This window comes from Macrobrachium nipponense, chromosome 20 (genome assembly GCF_015104395.2).
Source record: "Macrobrachium nipponense isolate FS-2020 chromosome 20, ASM1510439v2, whole genome shotgun sequence".
Lineage (NCBI taxonomy): Eukaryota > Metazoa > Arthropoda > Malacostraca > Decapoda > Palaemonidae > Macrobrachium > Macrobrachium nipponense.
In genome coordinates this window covers 65467279-65485587 of record NC_061089.1, presented here as the reverse complement: position 1 = coordinate 65485587, position 18309 = coordinate 65467279, and the positions used below count along the sequence as shown (strand labels likewise).

Genomic DNA, 18309 nt, shown 5'->3' with positions numbered 1-18309 from the left:
TTTTTAATAAGTTTATTGATTTTTGAAACTGCAATTCACATTTTCCAAGAACATAATCAGTGCAGATAGTGAGAAATTATTGCATTTCTCTTTTTTAAGTTGTCATTAAAATGAGATAATGATTAAAATTATTGTAATTATTTTTTTTTTTTTTTTTTTTTTACACCAACATTGATGTTTACCTTCATCTTGGTTTAGAGAGCGGTCTTTTCTTACTTAACACAAATTACATCTCCCTCTTGAGAGTATTAGTTCATTTTAGGGTGCCCGAGTCAGCCAGGGTCATGTGTGTCTTCTCATTAATATCACTGTTAATAAGGCATTCATTTAATTCTTTTGACGTTAACTTACCCTTCTATTGTTAGAAAATAGAAGGTGACTTCTACCACTGATCTACTTTCCATTTTCCACTGTTGGTCTTCAGTGTCCAAATTTGTAATACAACGCTTGAAAAATTTCCATAGGGGTTGCTGACAAGCATTTTCTCGTTTAGTCGACACACAAATGTATTCTCTTTAAGGAGCATTTAAGCAGATTCTATACCTTCCATTCCTCATTTTATCACTTGCACTTGCATGGCACAATGGATTAGATTGCACATTTGCGTTCTGAGCATTAAGGGGTTTTGAGTTCAGGAATCAATGTTCTTTTTATCCTTATTGTTTATAAACTTTAATTTCTTGAGAAATTAAAGGAACAGTATATTTGTCGTTTTTAACTGAGAGGATTTTGTGTTTCTGTTGGATGTAAACAGTTAGTATGGTAATGAATCATAAATTCCCCCATAGAAATAGCCTGTACAGAAAGAAAATTGCTGTAGGTAGCTGTAATTCACCTGAACTTTAAAAGTTTTTACCCAACCCTCAAAAAGACTTTGTGCCACAACCGTAATACCGTTCAGTACACAATTTGCAATTACAGATATGTACACAAATTCTTAAACTTTTATTTTAATTTATTGCTGCTTGTACCATTAGGTTGTGTAGTGTCCCTTTCTTCACCTTTTTATATAAGTATATTAAAAGCTTTAACATAGACACTGTAATCCATCACCAATTGTTATTATTCTTATATAGGATTAGTTTATCAAGACCTTTGAGCCTAATAAGGGCTCTTAAGTTCAATGTGTTTTTCCCCCCTCTCCGCCTTCAACTGCTTAGTGCTAGGTTCTTTATATAGGCAGGTTATGTGTTAGTGTAGCTGTTTGAATGAGGGCCATTTAGTAATAGTAGAAATGTTAAAGGAAGGTCTTACCAGCTAGATTATGATATTTTCAAGAATATAATCTATTAATAGTAGATTGAGTTGTACAGAGAGAGAGAGAGAAGTAAGGACTGTTAATGCAGTGGGTGTCATGTTAGGAGTTTTGTCCTTTAAAAGAAACTATTGGTTGATAAGACTTGTTTAGAGTTTTATTCTTTACCTTTTTTTCTTCCAATTGATGTACATCATAAGTTAAAAGACATAGTGGTGTGATTTGTAATGACATGACAAGCATGAGCTCGTAAGAATTCTGGAATAACGTTTTTACTGAAATATTCTCATTAAAAATGTTAGAAACTTTATTTAGGAAATGTCAAGTCTCACAATAGGTTTATTATTTATCTAGAATGAGGGTTAAGGTAAGTACAGGGCCTAAATTTGATACAAACAGTATTCCTTTAACAATGGGAGATTGCTTTGATAACCTCTCCAGAAGTTATAGAGGCTGCATCCCATGCATGTCCTTACTTTATTTTTTCACCCACTGCAGACAGTAACACCTTTTTTATGTGTGGAGCTAACTAAGCATTTGCCCATTAGGTCATGAAGGTATTTGAGTAAATATAAAAATGTTGATCTCCTCCAGAATGTCTCATTGTAGGAATTTTGGAAAGAATTGAATTATTTAAAAGTGCAAATGCTTCATGTATTTTCAAGGTTTAGATGGATTTTTATGGAGTTAATATTTAGTTTGAAAATATAAGAGATATGTTGTTACTCCTTTAATGCATGGAGTTTCTTGTAAATATGTTTTAATAATTTGCAAGACAGGATGGTGTTTGTGATTATGGTTGAAATTGCTTATTGGTGGATAGGAAATGGATTGCAAACCCTCACTTTAAACTCTATGCAAATGATTTAGCTCCTTCACCAGTAGTCCTTTAAAACGATTTAAGTAATTTAAGTCATATCCTTACCTCTGCCACATAAAGCTTATGGATTTGATTTTTATACCCCAACTAGTACAGTACTAATGATTTTATTTCTATTATATCTTTTTTTTTATTTGCATGTAACCCCTGACTTCCAACCAACCAACCAACCACTACCGTTGTTGCCTCCTGAATCCATCATCATGTATCATCGCTTGTGCCCCAAACAGAGGCAAAAAAGCAGCGGAAAAAACAGAAGAAGGGCGACTTAGGACAAGAGTTGATTGACGCCAATCCTAGTATGGCTCCCATGGCTTTTAGTACTTCACATATCCTCCTGTTACTACCTGTTATTTTCTTTTCAGGATCGGTTTTATCCTTTTATTTCTTCATCTTTTTTTACCGTTCCCAGCTATACAAATGATTGGATGTTATTGTGTTGTTGTTGTTGTTGTTGATATTGAAGACTGTACTCTTATTGTCTTGTCTTCTTGTTTTACTCACAGTATTTTTGCCAAGACAATGTTCATTGTAATCACTGCTGACTACTTTTAATTTTTGACTTTTTATTCATAATGTTTGTGTTCCAGACTTCATTCATGTTGTTGTAGCTTTGGGAGTTTTGTGTGTTCTCAGTGTAATTTAGCTTCTGTAAATGAAACTATGGTAAATAACTGTATAGATGTCATTGTTTTGGCAAAGCTTATTTCAGAATTTTTAATGTCTTTAGAGTGCTGGATCATGTTAATTATTTTGATGTATTAATTTTGTTTAAGATTGAACAATATTAATGCATGATATGGTAATTTATTATTATTCCATCTCTTAAGTCACTGAAAGTTTGATCCTTAAACCAGTTTCATGTATGTAGATTTTGGAATGCAGTGGTTAAGTGGATTCACATCCTAATTTCAAAGTGCTCATTTTCATCTTTGATTTTCAGACAAACAATTTGCTGAGGGAGGAGCAGTGACAGGAAATTCTCACCATGCCACGTCCAATTCTGCAAATGCTGATGGTGATGTTAGAAATAGTAAACATCCTAAAGAAGAAGATGGTGGAGGAGGTGAAGAGGAGTCAGGAGGTGGTGGTGGAGGTGGAGGTGGAGGCCATGAAAAATCAGTGCTACAAGCAAAGCTCACCAAGTTAGCAATTCAGATTGGTTATGCTGGTAAATATTACAGATAGCAGTTTAAATGGGAATGATTCTATAAATTCCCTATTCTGTGCATGCTGTTATGAGTTATTTAGGTTAACCTAAGATATAGTCCTACTTTGGTGCTTTTGTTAAAGGTTTTTGACATTTTAATTATTCTCTATGTGATGCAGTTGTTTTATTTTTTGTAAGTTGCAGGAATAAGTAGTCTCTGTAGGAAATTAGGAGATGAATATAAGCTTTTTGGAGTCAGTCTGCTTCCATGTAGGAAGGAATTTTATTCTGATACGTGGGAACTAATAACAATAGAGTCTACCTCAAGTCTAAGAAATGATGGGTTAAGACAGTCTGGCAGGAATTCTGGCTTAATCAGCACCTCTAACCTTGAATGGGATATGAGGGATGTCCTTACTTCACTCTGCTTAGCACGCAGCCTTTATTCTCACTATTGTTGATTGCCATGTTTGTTTCTGTCACTATATCCACAAGATTTTCCCTCATTGGAGAAGTCGTTGTTACTATTTTCTTGTTTTTCCCCTCTGAAGTTTTTGTGTTTACTTCTGACAATGCTCATGCAGAGAACCATGATAAACATCACATGGATTTTTTTTTTTTATATTTCCAAGCATTATTTCATATAAACCTCTTTTTGACTTTACCTGGCTCTGGCTGTGCCAGGAACTCGTCTGTAACTGTCACGTTAACAGTAGCTGGCTATCTCGGCACAAAGGAACCTGAACAATGGTGGTTCTTTTTGCTTCATATTAACCCTTACTGGATGGGTAAATATATTGATATGCAGCTCCTCAGGCCGGGTAAACGTTGAGGTCGGCCAATTTACAAAAAAAAAAATCAATGGAAAGAGGAAGATATGCAAATGTACATGGTGAAAGAAAAAAAGTTCTAAAAAAATTTTTCTACCTTCCACAAGAAGTTGAAAATTACTATTTACAACCCCTTGTGGGGCCTCTACCACAAGAGTCGTAAATTTTACCAACATATGTTTTTTCTAATAAATAATTTTTATTTTTAAAATTATAATTACTGCTCACACAATATCAAAACAGATAAGAAATAAAACTAGTAACAAATTCTTAGCATATTTGTTGAAAAATATTGAACGTAAATTTACCGAGAACGAAGATTCAGTAACTTTTTTTACTTTTACATATTTCTCTAATAATTCTTTGCACTTTGCTATGTAAAATAACATTTACAACCAACATACTATCGTAAAAGACAAGAAAAAAACCAACAGCAACCCCTTTGTATATTTACGAGCAAATTTACTATAAGACTTAATACATTCCCCCTTGAAGTTAGAAACAGAACTAAAGTCCTGAGATGCCCAATTCGTGGTTTTAGCCAGTGTAAAAGTTGCCATTAGTGAATTTATGGGTTATAGAATTATTGGCACCTCTTTCTCGCCCGTTCTTTCCAAATCAACATCGCTTAATACCAGCGCCATACTGCATGATTGATATGGTCTTGGCCTGCCACCTCGGTGGCTGTGAGTTCGATTCTCTGGCATTCCATTGAGGGGTTAGAGATGTGTATTTCTAGTAGAAGTTCACTCTTGACGTGGTTGGGAGGTCACGTAAAGCCTTTGATCCCGTTGCTGAATAACCACTGGTTCCATGCAACGTAAAAACACCATACAAACAAACGAAAATATTTTTAATCTACAGGATCAATCCATCCACCACCCCAAACCTGTTATTACTATACTCCCTAGGATCATTCTGTCCATTAAGGGTTAAAGCTAATAGTTTGCTTGCAAGTCTAAAATTTATGAATGTTAATCTTAATGGAAACAACTGGGAGTATTAATCACTGTTGTCACATATGGTTGCTTCGGTCTGCCATTAGCATTCACTGTGCATCCTACATCATCTTAAATGTTAATATTTTCTGATGCGTGAGACTGAGTAAACTAATGAAGATACTAATCTGGAGTTGCTTAACCCCTTAATGGACCTAATTTTTTTGTAGCAATGTGTCAAAAAGATTCCAGTTTTATTCAATTAATTGAAAATATAAGTTTAGACTATACTTCTTAATTTCAACATAAAATTATGATTATTTTATATAAATAGTGATTTGTAGAAACTCGTTTTGAAACCTTTTTATTGTCATTAATGATTTATCTTGTACAAATTATACCTATTTTGGTCAATCATGAAATATCTCATCTACATAGTTTTAGTCTTTTTGAAAATAATCATTGAATAAAAAACAAATTGAAAGAAGAAATAAAAAATATAGTACTCATCAGACGGTCAAGAGACTAACAAAAGACACAACATCAACTCAATAAATCAATGATATAACATATATTAAGTCTAAGATGACATTTAAAGCAACCAAACTTACCTAAAAACAGACTAAGAGAAGATAAAAAATAAACAAAAGAACTCTCAAGATTGCCAGTTACGCAATGTATCACAAATGTCAAGGAATTAGCTAACAAAAGACACAAGAGCAATGTGAGAAATCAATAATATAACATATAAACAGTCTAAGATGACAAATAAAACTACCAACTTACCTAAAATCAGGCAAAAGGAAGCAAAAAAAAAAAAAAATTACCAGGATGACCATGGAAGTGCTACTAATGATGCTTACCACTGTCAAACAAGATATCTTGAATTAGCCTTAAAACAACACTGAATCCTAAGACATCTTGTATTAGTCCTACATTAAGCATTTAATTTTTTACTTGTGAGACATCTTGTAAGTAAAAAATTTTTTAGAACGCTGATCACAAGATATCTCAGGTTTGCCTAGTAAGGGGTTAAGAATTGTGAAATCCATTTAATGCTGCTATTACAATTGTAATCCAGATACTCTGCCTGGTAAGAATAAGTTAGGCCAGATTGTAATCCAAATACTCTGCCTTTTAAGAATAAGCTAGGCAAGGAAGTTGAGAGTTGGTAAGATCCAGAGCTAGTTGTGTATACTTTTTCTGCTCTAGAATTGAGTATTTTTATCACAAGCAATGTAAGCACAGTGCCTCTGTACTATTCTGTCATTTCACTTCTCTTGATTCCTTTGCTGAGAAAAATTTTGCCCTTTGTGAACCCCTAGTTTTATATAAGAAACTTACCAAGTAATTACATAGCTATTAGTTTCTTTTTTTCCCAGGAGTTAAGATTCAAATTTTGCAGTAACAACACCAATATTCTGTGTTCTGTGTTGGTGACCAGTCTTGTCCCTTAGGCAAGAAAGTTGAGAGTTGGTAAGATCCAGAGCTAGTTGTGTATGTATACTTATTCTGTTCTAGAATTGATTATTATTGTCACAAGTGATGTAAGCACAGAGCCTTTGCACTATTGCTTCATTTCACCACTCTGATTCCTTTGCTGAGAAAAACGCTCTTTATGAACCCCTTTTGTATATTAGTAACTTACTAATTATATAGCTAATAGCTTAATTTTTTCCCAGCAGTTCAGATTCAAATTTCATGGTAACGACACCGACACTTTGTGTTTTGTGTAGGTGACCAGTCTTGCCCCTTGGCGAGAGGGTTAGCAACGATTCGGCAGACAATGCTCCGTATCTGCAACTGTTGGTGATAACATCGGCTGTTGGCAGCAGTTGTTCTTTTTTGCGGTTATTTACTGGACTTTATTCAAACTAAAAGTCGAGTAGCTTCAGCTGAAAGCTTCAGGATGAGTTTTTTTGTTGTTTTGTTGTTTCAAAATTGCAGTTGATTAACTACCCTTTGCTGAGTGGCAGACTTTAAACATTGGTTTGTCAAACCAATATTTACGTTTGTTATGGACATGATATTGTTCGATAACAGTGCTTCAGTAGCGAACTTACAACCTTTTGATTAACTCATCTTTACGAGGAGTAAACGTAATGATGTAAAGTGTTGCCGAGTTGATAGACATAGCGTAATAATGTAAACGTTGCATTCGCTACTGTCTTTTTTGAGTAGGGTAGTGTAAACATTGCATTTGTAACCAAACCAATTTTAAAAATGAATTTTATTTCCTCAAAACACTTTTTGCAGGATTAGTATTTATTGTTTGTTAATTAAGTTCTGATATGTTTTTCACCCCTTTAACTTAATAGCGAATTTGCAGTCTATTGTTCGCTACTGCAGCAAAGTTGCAGTACCACACTTTCCTTTCCAGAATTGATTGAGTGAAAGGGTATAATGTAGCAGGAGATAGTTTTAGCTGTGATAGGATTTTGGAGGGCCGTTTAGCCAAGATCCTTACATGAGTGTTCTTTAGCGGTGCCTTCGCTGAGCTTGGTTTGACACCGATAGCTACGAGTTAGCCCGACGACATTGTACGTCTGGTGTCTGGGCTACTAGCTCACCTGGCACTTAGCTAATACCTGGTTGATCCTGTCTTTAGTAATGTGCTCAGTGGCCACCTCTGTATGTCTTGCATAAAATCACAGTACCCAGATTATTACAGTTTTAGAAATTTTTAAGCCATTAATAACTTTTCAGATTTTCCTTTGCATATACGTAGTTCTATGCACGGGTATTGTTGAGTCCCCGCTGAGCATTATCTATGTAGTCCACTTTTTGTCAAATCTGCATGGATGTTTATGTTTTCTCTTGGTGGTATGTTTGTTTGCAGAGATACCAACTACAGGCAGTTCGCAGTTATCGGTGTGGGGTTCCATTCTTGGCAGGGTGCTGATAAACGAAAACTGCCATTAATAAAAAATTGGCAATTTAAGTCGCTGAGTTTTGGTTAATGGCGCCGATAACTGCTTAATGGGACCTCTGTTGCACCATAACTATTATTGGCACCTTATGGCACTGCTAACCAAAACTCAGCCCGTTATGATGCCATAAATCACTGATTTTATGGAGCTAGACAAGCTCCATAAAACTTGATCGCCATTAACCGAGTCCGCTGATAACCGGGGACTGCTTGTACTTGTATGGTGGTCAGCGATTCTGCACATCCTAATATTTGTTCTTTGGGCTGTGAATTGCCATGCTCTTCAGGAAAGCCATGCCCAAAGTGAATGAGGATGAACCAGAAAACTTTTTTATTTAATCTTCATGGCGATAGAATAGATTTTGGAGATGCAGGAAGCACCCTTCCTTGTCCCTGCCAGTTCGGGAAGTTTATTAGACCCTTGTCACAAGTCAAGGTTTTTCTACTGTTAGGATCTGAGTGTCAGCCTCATAACAGCACAGGTTTTCTCCAGAGTCCTTAGTCCTCTTGTATTAAAATGTTTCTCCATCTGAACTTAACTTTCAGGGAGGAAGTTCCTTCATCTGCGAATGTAGTCATGAATGTCTTTTCAGTGCTTTGGTGCTGGATTGGGGAGCCTTTTTGTGGACTGGATTTTCTGGGGAGCGATTCCTGGAAAGACGGACCCTCCACTTTCTTCTTATCAATTTGAAAGTTTCTTCACATAACACCAATGCTGCTTGATCTTAGTGAAATCGTATACGTACTGTGGTACATTCAGACGGCACCAGAGTTCTAATATTTTATGTAAGAAAGGTTTTACCCCATGTCTCCCTTTACCTGTATTATCAGTTGTCCTGTGACATCAGGAGGGGACCGTCGATTCCCGGATTGGTGGGATATGTGGAATCTATGGGACAGACCTGTCTGTGGCTTGTTTGCCCCTTTTGAGGAATCCACATCTTCCTCCTTTTGTGACTATACCATCCCTATAGCATGTACATCAGATTCCATGATGGTGTGTCATACATCAAACCTCCTCTCCTCGTGCCCTTCATGACGATCAAGGAGGTACTATACAATGTTCAGACAATCTCCAAGCTCCGTGATCCGCTTAGCCCTATTTTGGTCTGTATCATGGTCCTTAACCTGCTCGGTTGTGGTTGGATCCTGCACCTCCCCCACCATGTCTTCACAGACAACCTCGCTTCAACAAGAGATCTACAGTCAACTGGGGACTGCCCCTATCATTTAAACAGCACTAATATCAATTCATTAAAGAAAATACTATAATGAATTAGTAAGAGACAAGTTTATAAATTATGTAGAAATAAAGAAACCCCCAATCTTTTTGCTGAGAGACTTTGACAGCTCAGCACCAGCTTTTGCCATGACACAAGCTCTTGCTCTGAGCACCCAATAGCGTTCACTATCTCTGAGGAGAATAGATTTTCCGTTCGATTTGAAAGTTCAGGTTTGAAGGCAGTCCACAAGCTCTTGTTTTAGGAAGTTCTAGTTTCTTCTTCTAATTAGAACTCCTGACAATAACTACAGCCTGGTGCCAGCTCATTCTCTGGGAGCCTGAAGCACTCTCGGGGGCTGAGAAATAGAGGGCTCTCTGCCTGGCTGGATGGTCTGGTATTTCCTAGAAAACTGGAATCCCTGAACCAGTTATAACTCAGGGTGTTATGGCAAGAACTCATCTTGTCCCCTGATTAAAACATCTTGCCCGTTACCCTAATGGACTTTATCTTGTGTGAGACACTCAGATTTAGGAGAAGCATTTGCTTCCTTTTTAGCAAAAGCTAAAGATGTTACAAGTCTCTACCTCATTAGCTTTCAAGCTGTTAGTTCTTCATGTCTCATGATTTTTAGAGTTTTTAAGTGTAAAATTGGGGCTGTACCTTGTGAATTTTAGTTACTTGAATGGTATCACAAAGGGAGCATAGGATTCTCTCCTATTGTCTTGACCTACACCTTGTAGTGAAGTATTGAAGTTTTGGGAGCCGGGAAGATACAGTGTACCCCAGAGCACCCTGCACTTTTAGTAGATGGGTTATTGTTTTACTTTAGTGTAGGTGACAACATAATTTGGTTGTTTTTATTATGGCATTGCACCCAGGGCATGGGCACTTTGAAAGTTCTGCTAGCCATTGGATAGTTCTTTGGCTGCCTTTCACTGATGGTTTGTTAGCAATTGGAGTACTCCTCCGCTACTAAGCTCCTCCTTAAGTAGAGGGGGCCCTCGGCTGTACTGCAGCGCCACTACAGGCCAAGTTGAGCACCAACCAGAGGCAGTTTCTACTGCAGGCTTTCTTGAGTAACAAGGAACTACAATTATTGTTTTCAATGCTAGCAACTTCTCTATATCTAGTTCATTATAGGAATTCATACTTTTAGAGTAGAATATGCCCATGCTTCCCACCTCCTGTCAGTGTGGGAATCAGCCATGTAATTACTAGGTAAGTTATATAAATATGACATGTTTATAGTAAAATAAAGTTTTATATGCTTACCAAGTAATTTCATTATAGGAGCCCTCCTTCCTCCCCTCTGTTGGATATAAGGATAAAAGGAATGAGTATTGTCTGCTGAGTAGTCACTAACCCTCTCGCTAGGCAGCGAGACTGGTCACTTACTCTGAACACAGAATGTCGGTGTTGCTACTGTGAAATTTGAATCTAAACTGCTGCGAATAAATGAAACTACTAACTAATTACTTGGTACGTATATATAAAACTTTTAATATAAAAATGTCATATTTAATGTGTACAGTTTTTGTGAACTGTATCCTACCAGTCCTTTCTTACATTCTGGAGAATGTTCTTATACTTCATGTCTTGATGTGTCAGTCCAAAGGAGAGAGTTAGATAAAAATTCACATCTCTGGTGAAGAGAATTTATCTGGAGTCAGGTCGTCTTTATGACGATGCATAAAGATTGTTTATTGTTGCCAGAAGATATTCCCTGGCACTAAGGGTGTTTCATCTGTCATGCCACATCATATATGTTTTTATCTACCATTGTATTTAGTTTATTTTTATATGCCTACTGTTGGTATACTGGAAAGCTAATTTCCAAATTTTAACAATGCTTGTTGCAAGCTTGTGCATATTTCAGGATTGTTATCCTGTGTTACGTTGTTGCATGTTGTTTCTGTGTCGTATCTCTTCTTTATTATATCCCAAAGGTGATTGATTAGATGGAAAATAGGACTCAATCTCAGGAAATGGGGATTTTGGGCTGAACATCTTGGAAAACAAATTTATGTTTGCTCGATGTGTGCCCAAGCTATTTTATTATAGGCAATACTAAAGGTTCTTTATCACACTCTCTTGTCCTCTACCTGTATTGTTTTCATCTATTTCCTTTTTTCAACCTTTCTTGGTTTCTTCTTGTTTAGCTGTCAAAATTCATTGACGTCACCATGCTTCAGTGTTGTAACAATACATAATCTGGAGTCCTTGTGATGCTGACCAGTTAGGTATCTTTTTGATGAAATGTTAGGGGCATCTTGTCAGGGTTCTGTTAATTTCATATATTTTTATATATGGTACTGTATTTTGAAATCTTTGAAGTTTACAGATGGGTGTCTCAATGTAACTGCTTGACAATGAAAGTCAATTTATGTAGCTTGCCATAAAGTCACTGTATCCTCAGACTCGAAGATATATGTCATGTTGGTTTTTTGCATGAATATATTAGATTTTTATAAGAATGTCTCATCCATGTAAATTGAAACATTATTTACTTAGAAGCTAATCTATGAAACCGAGAGTCTCCCTTCGAATATATTCCTTGATGTAGTACATTAAATCATATACTTAGAATATTCAAATAAAAAGGCCATTGGTATGTTGCATGTATACTATTCTTTAATATAGGTAATATACTGTATACTATTCTTTGATATAGGTAATATCCTTAGTTCGCAAAGTTTAAGAACAATATATTTGTATAAGCAATGAATTCATACCCTTTCTGTTTCATATTATATACTTATAATTTTTATAGGGATTTGGATGTAAAAATTTTCAGCCTTCATATTTTGATGTCAAGTTTATTGCATGTCAAATACCCACAATTATGGTAAGCCATGTGAAAGACCATTAACTTCAAGTAATAATTAAAACCCTAAAACCAACAACTTGCCAGCTTTCATGTCATTTCATTTTGTGCTAAGGGAACAAGCAGTGTTTAGGAAAATGGGCACTGTAGACCACTGTTTGTTATGCCTTTTGATGGCAGTAGCCATTTTTCATTAAAGTAGTCTTATTAATTACTTACCAGTATCCAAAGTCACAAGTAATAGGACGGAGGATAAATAAGATGAAATATTCTGAAAGATTTTATAACATTAAAGCCAAGTATTTGAACTGCTCTGTCCAGTGTTCACTTATCAGCTTGCGACTGTCTACCTTTTGTGTACCTGCATGCAGTTGGCCATATTGATAGAAACTATTATTTTTATGGTTAAAATTTTTTTTTCACAAACTCATTAATCATGCAGACCTTTTTTCCATGTAAAAGAAACCAGTTGCACCTACCAGTGTTAATAAAAATGGAATGCTCCTACTTAGTGTAGTTGTGGAGCATGCGAAGGAGTGTGAGAAAGCGCTTTAGTGTTAATTATGTGCCCTTCTATAGAAGTCTAATAAATGTTTAAAAAATTTTTCTTCCTTTGATGCAAAGCTTTTTAGTAGACATGTTAGCCATAAAGTAGTTGAAAAGTATAGCTTAGGCATGATTTTTACAATAATTCACAATGTCAGAATTAAATGTCTGCTCTATTGTTCATAGTGTCTGTTTTACTGAACCTTTAGCCAAGAGAAAGGAATGAATATAAAAATGAATTAATTGAGGAAGTGAGACAGTTTTATGTTTATATTTTGTAGTTAACCTAGGACAAGTTGGCCGATTTCTTTCATGCTTAGTCATGGCATTCATATACTAACCATGTTGACAATTTGTACTAATTTTTGTATAGGGTACAGTAAATGTTTTTCAAAATTACATTTGTTATGGTATAATCAATTTAGTTTTTAGTGATTATGCATATTTGTTTCAAGCTCAGATGTGGTGTTCCTGAGCTTTATATTATTGAAAGATGAATGTGGTGAAGGTAAGTAATCTTGAAAGTCCTTAACTTTTTCCTAGTTTAGGTCTGCATACATTATCAAAGAATTAACAATTACTTTTTTAATAAAATATAGACTTATGACGTCTGTAATTAATAGAAAAATCCATAAAAAAGGGCAGTTTTATATAAGTAACTTAATTAGTAATTACGTACATAGCTATATTCTATCCTAACACGGCAACTTTTAGAATTTTAAATTCTCGGTGATGCGCTATTGTTTAATTGCAGTTGCTAAGTCCTACCCACTTATGGGTATAGATAGGTACAACACTTGAAAAGTGAACATTGTTTGTGTTCCATGCAGCTTTGTTTAGGTCGCTGGCTGGTTGCTCTTGTCTCCATCCAGTGACGTACGCATTAATATCTTTAGCGTGTGTGATATTTTCATTTATGTAGCTTCTGTTAGAACTGCTTATTTTTTATTTGTTTTGATTTTGGTAGCCAGCTGGTTATGCGTTGTCTCAGTCTGGTCATGTGATCTTTAACTTTGATAGCATTAGTGTCCATTAAACCCAACCCCTGCCAATTTGAGATTCAGCTTTGTAAGTACTTGGTAAGTTATTTATATGAAAATGACATTTTTATAATAAAATTAAGTTTTTTATATACTTACCAAGTTCATACAATTACAGAGTCAGCCTTCCCTCCTTCCCTCTTATGGACATAGAGTTAAAATGAATTGAGCTTGTCAGCAGTTTTATACCTATCTATACCTGTAAGTGGGTGGGACTTATCAACTACACTGAAACAATAGCGTGTTACAGAGAATTTAAAATTCTAAAAGCTACCATGTTAGGGTAGAATATAGCTATGTAATTACTTGGTAAGTAATCTATATAAAACTTAATTTTATAACAAAAATGTCATTTTATAACAGAAAGAAGGAAGTGTAAGAATGACAATTGAAGCAGTTAGCTGGTTAAAGCATTTTCAAATCATCTGTTATCCCTACCATATGTAGCCACAACTTGACAGCTTCAACATTGATAAATAATTAATACAGTAAATGCAGTATTAATGAGAGACTACAAATACAGTACAGTAAGTAACTGTTGCATGTGCCTATATCAGCAGTATTCTTCCATAACATTATCAATCCTTACTAACCATGTCAGTATTAATATATAGCAGAATAAACTAAACTGCAATGCTAAACCACCTCAATTTTTTGTGTTGTAAAATTAATCAGTATAAATATACCAATTCAGTCTTCCTTGTCATGATTGGTCTTTAAACTTTAAATATGTGGATCAGATACCACTCACCCTAGAGGGCCTGAAAGTTGTGAAATCCATATTTCATCTGTTTTTCACCATCTCTAACACATTTGGTTAGCCTTAGTTAAGTTTTGAGTCCATTGGGATACACTCGGCTCACAGGAAATGAGGAACCACTACAGTTGCCATAGGTGACGCTGAACAAGGTGTACTATATGTCTAAGTGTACTAGCAAGAAAAATAATGCTTCCATGAAGTTACATTGAAGTTTTTAGAAAAATGTTTGTATCACATTATAGGTATGTTTGTATCACATCCTAGGTACTACTTGCTTGTGGGGCTTATTATTTATGATGTTGTGGTAAGTAAGCTTACATTGATGGAACTATTTTCATTTACAGGCCTTAGCATTCTAAGAGAATATACTTTGGTCAGTAGTGTTCTTAACCTTTATTTTGTTCAATTCCAGGTTCTTTCATTGCTGTGCTGACTGTTGTGATTCTGATTCTCCGTTTTTGCGTACAAACTTTTGTTGTGGAGGGCAAAGATTGGGATCCATTTTATGCCAATCATTTTGTGAAGTTCTTCATTATTGGTGTTACTGTGTTGGTGGTAGCAGTTCCGGAAGGTCTGCCATTAGCTGTTACGTTATCGCTTGCTTACTCTGTTAAGGTGAGTTTTAATGCTGTATGTATCCAAGCTGATATTGTGTTAAATTGTCACGCAACATCATTGAAGTTTTTCATATGGTGATTGAACACTGTTTTTTGGTTTGTTTAATTTTTTCTTAAGTGAAAATGTATTTTAAAACCCAGGTACTTTAGAATTCTCATTATCTGAAAAGTAAATTTTAGTAAACTCAGTACAGGCAGTTCCTGGGTTACGACGGGGGTTCCGTTCTTGAGACGCATCATAAGCTGAAAGTTGTCGCAAGCCGGAACATCATAAAAAACCCTAAGGAAACCTTACTTTTAATGCTTGGGGTGCATTGAAAACCATGTAAACTGCATTCTTATTGCATTTTACATAAAAAAAATCCTTGAAATATTGATTATTTTGCATTTTTGGTGTCATATTTCATCTGCCAGATCAGCGTTGTAGGTGTCGTAACCCTGGAACATGCATTGTAACCCTGGAAATAATTTCTGATGAATATACTTGAAAAGCCCTTAACCTCGGAACGTTGTAAGCCAAACCCGTCGTAACCTGGGGACTGCCTGTATACAATTAGTAGAAAACTGTTATCCATCTGTAGGTTATGCAATAGTTGGTCTTCGAGAGTCTCATATTTTGTTTGGCTGAGTTTTATGTGAATGAAATTAACCATTATAGATATAAGAAATTACTAAATTTCATAAACTTATATGGATTTTAAGATTTTTGTTATTTGAAGTTTTCTGAATGAATTGACAAACATTAAGGCTAGTATACGTATATCCAAAGTATACATCTTGAAATGTACTGTTATATGGGGTATAGAATTATCTGATTCCATTTCATTTCAAACCCTCTTACTTTTTTTACACCTGTGCATCATTCAATGGTGTAAAAGATGTGCTGAATAGCTCCAAAACTGGCTCTTGACGTGCCACTCACAATCACAATCACTTTTCTGCTTTAATTTAGCCTTGTGCTTGTTAATTACATTCATCATCAAAATGCATAACAGGATAGTTAGAGACCTAGTCTCAACAATAAGTTCATTATGATCAAAATAGTAATTATGAACATTACCATGAGGAGTCCAGTTGTGGAAGATATGGTTAGTTCAGACTCCTGTCCATTAGACTTTAGCGTTTTGCCAGCCACCCAACTATGATCCAGTTAGTAAGGTTTCAGTCATGAATAAGATCAGTAGAGAACAGTAGACTACTAGTCATAACATCAGCCAAGAGAGTCCTGGTCATCGGTTGCATCAAGGGGACCCAAAGTTATAGTTCTAGCTCCGTGCATTTCAATAGTAAAGCAGGGATGAACCAGTTAAAACTGTAGGACAGAACTTGGCTTACAAATAGAAACTGATAAATTGAGGACATTTTTAACTGATATACAGTCCAACAGACTCCAGCCTCTTAAATCGGCACTCTGTGGTCCAGTAACTCCCATAATCCAGAATTTTTGAATCGACTGCCATTAGTTCTTAAGTGGCTAATGAGGGCAGCTCCACGCATTGTTTCAGTTTTTGGATTTTTGGGGGATTTCAGAACTGAATCTTGCTCCGTATGTACACAATTACAGATTATTTCCAATGACAACATTGTGAAACTTAAAAATTTAGAGCATACAAAAGAACCGTAATTTGCATACCCAGTATACCTACTGTACCGTGTTCCCCCCGTATTCATGGGGAATGGGTACCAGACACTCCCACGAGTAGCTTGAACCCACGAATAGTTAGAACTCCCCTTTAAGAATGCTTAGAACTCTCCTTTAAAAATGCTTTTATCTGCCTATCTTGAAAGTTTAGATACCAAATGTATGTTTACAGTATCATCCTACATCAAACATATCATAATTTCAAAGTCATCTGAAACATTTTACCATTAGAAATATATACACAGTCAATAAGAGAGACTCCTTACAATATCAAAAGATTGAAATGAACTTCTATAGGCAACACTTCTTCCCCTCCCATAAATACATATATCTTTTCCAGAGAAGAGAGAAAGAGAGGGCTGAACAAGTATCTTTTTGTCTATATATCAATTCTTTGTTCATACGTGAAAAACCTTCGGTCTAAACAATAGGATCATTTCTAGCGCCCAGCTGGATCAGGTTAAAAAGAAGAGCAAGGAATCTCCTGATATCTGGCAACGCATGCGTAGATCGGGTGAAGAGTGGTCAAGGACCTTGCACCTACGCCACTGTGTCCATCTTTTCTTTAACTGCCTGGGGGAGAGTCGTGGTTGACCTCTCTCGGCCTTCACCCAGTTCATTGCCCGTTTCGTTTGTGTTTAGTGTGTGCGTGTGCGTGTGTGGCTGATATTATGGCTTCTTCTGCTCCTTCTCGGCTTCGTCAACATGTGTGCCCGGAATTCAGGTTTTCCCTGTTCTCATTTTTTGGCTTCAGTGGTGACCGATCCCCACATCATGTGTAGCAGGTGCCATTCTAATTTTTGTACTATAACGAATCCTTGCACGGAATGCTGGGCATGGCCTAAAGAGCAGTGGGAGTAGTTTTATAGCAAGAGAGAGCATCGGAGGGTTTCGACTCTTCCTTCTTGGGAAGGTTTTTTGCCTCTTCCCGATGCTTCATCTCCTGCAGTATTCACCCCCATAGTGGCTTTGTGCCTGTGTATCCTTCCTTTTCTTCCATTGATTCGTCGCTGGAAGTATCGGGAGGCCCCCAGGCTGATTTTTGTAATGTCGCCCCTTCTTCTTCAGGAGTTAATTTGATTCCTGGGAAGGGGGAGGCTTTTTCATCACTCTCATTTATTCCAGAGTCGAAGGGATCCAAGATGGCGGCGATTTCGAAGACGCTTGGGTTAGGGGGTCCCCCGTCCTTGGAGGGGTTGCTAGCGCACTTTATGGAGGCTTGCTACCCCCCCCTCCTCACGCCGGCCAGGCCCTCCCCCCTCCCCACAGCCTCGTCTTTGTGGGTAGCCGAGGTCAGCCAGCTTGTATTGCTCTACCAGTGACTCGCTTCTTTGAGTCGGAAGGAAGCAGTGGCGTCAGCCCCGTTGATGACGTCACGGGATCAGTCGTGTATTCCTCCTCCAGAGGCGTTTGCTTCTCTTTCAGACCAAGGGGAAGCCATGACATCACTTCCATCAATAATGTCACTCCCAGTCGTCTCCTCTGCACTGCCTCTCTTAGCCGTGACGTCAGCTCTGCCGCCCAGTTCACTGCATCTCCCTTCCATGCCATCGGAGCCTTCTCTTGCAGATCAGTCTGAAGTTATATGCCGGGCAGTGCTTAAGGGGTTGGACTCTGTTTTGGATGTTAAGTTGGCTGCCTTGTCGGCTGGGAGGACTGGAAGGAAACGTGTTGG

General features: G+C 36.7%; 1 protein-coding gene across 20 annotated transcripts in view; it reads left to right on the top strand.

Annotated features, from left to right (window-relative positions):
• Window positions 1–18309, top strand: part of LOC135226765 (plasma membrane calcium-transporting ATPase 3-like) — a 538460-nt gene that overhangs the window by 426884 nt on the left and 93267 nt on the right. For 19 of the 20 annotated variants that reach the window (XM_064266580.1, XM_064266568.1, XM_064266575.1 and 16 more), the window contains 3 exons: window positions 2366–2434; window positions 3079–3306; window positions 14788–14990. In XM_064266580.1, the coding sequence (XP_064122650.1) occupies window positions 2366–2434; window positions 3079–3306; window positions 14788–14990 (500 nt within the window). The remainder of the gene's footprint in view (window positions 1–2365; window positions 2435–3078; window positions 3307–14787; window positions 14991–18309) is intronic. The other variant, XM_064266560.1, reaches the window with a different exon arrangement.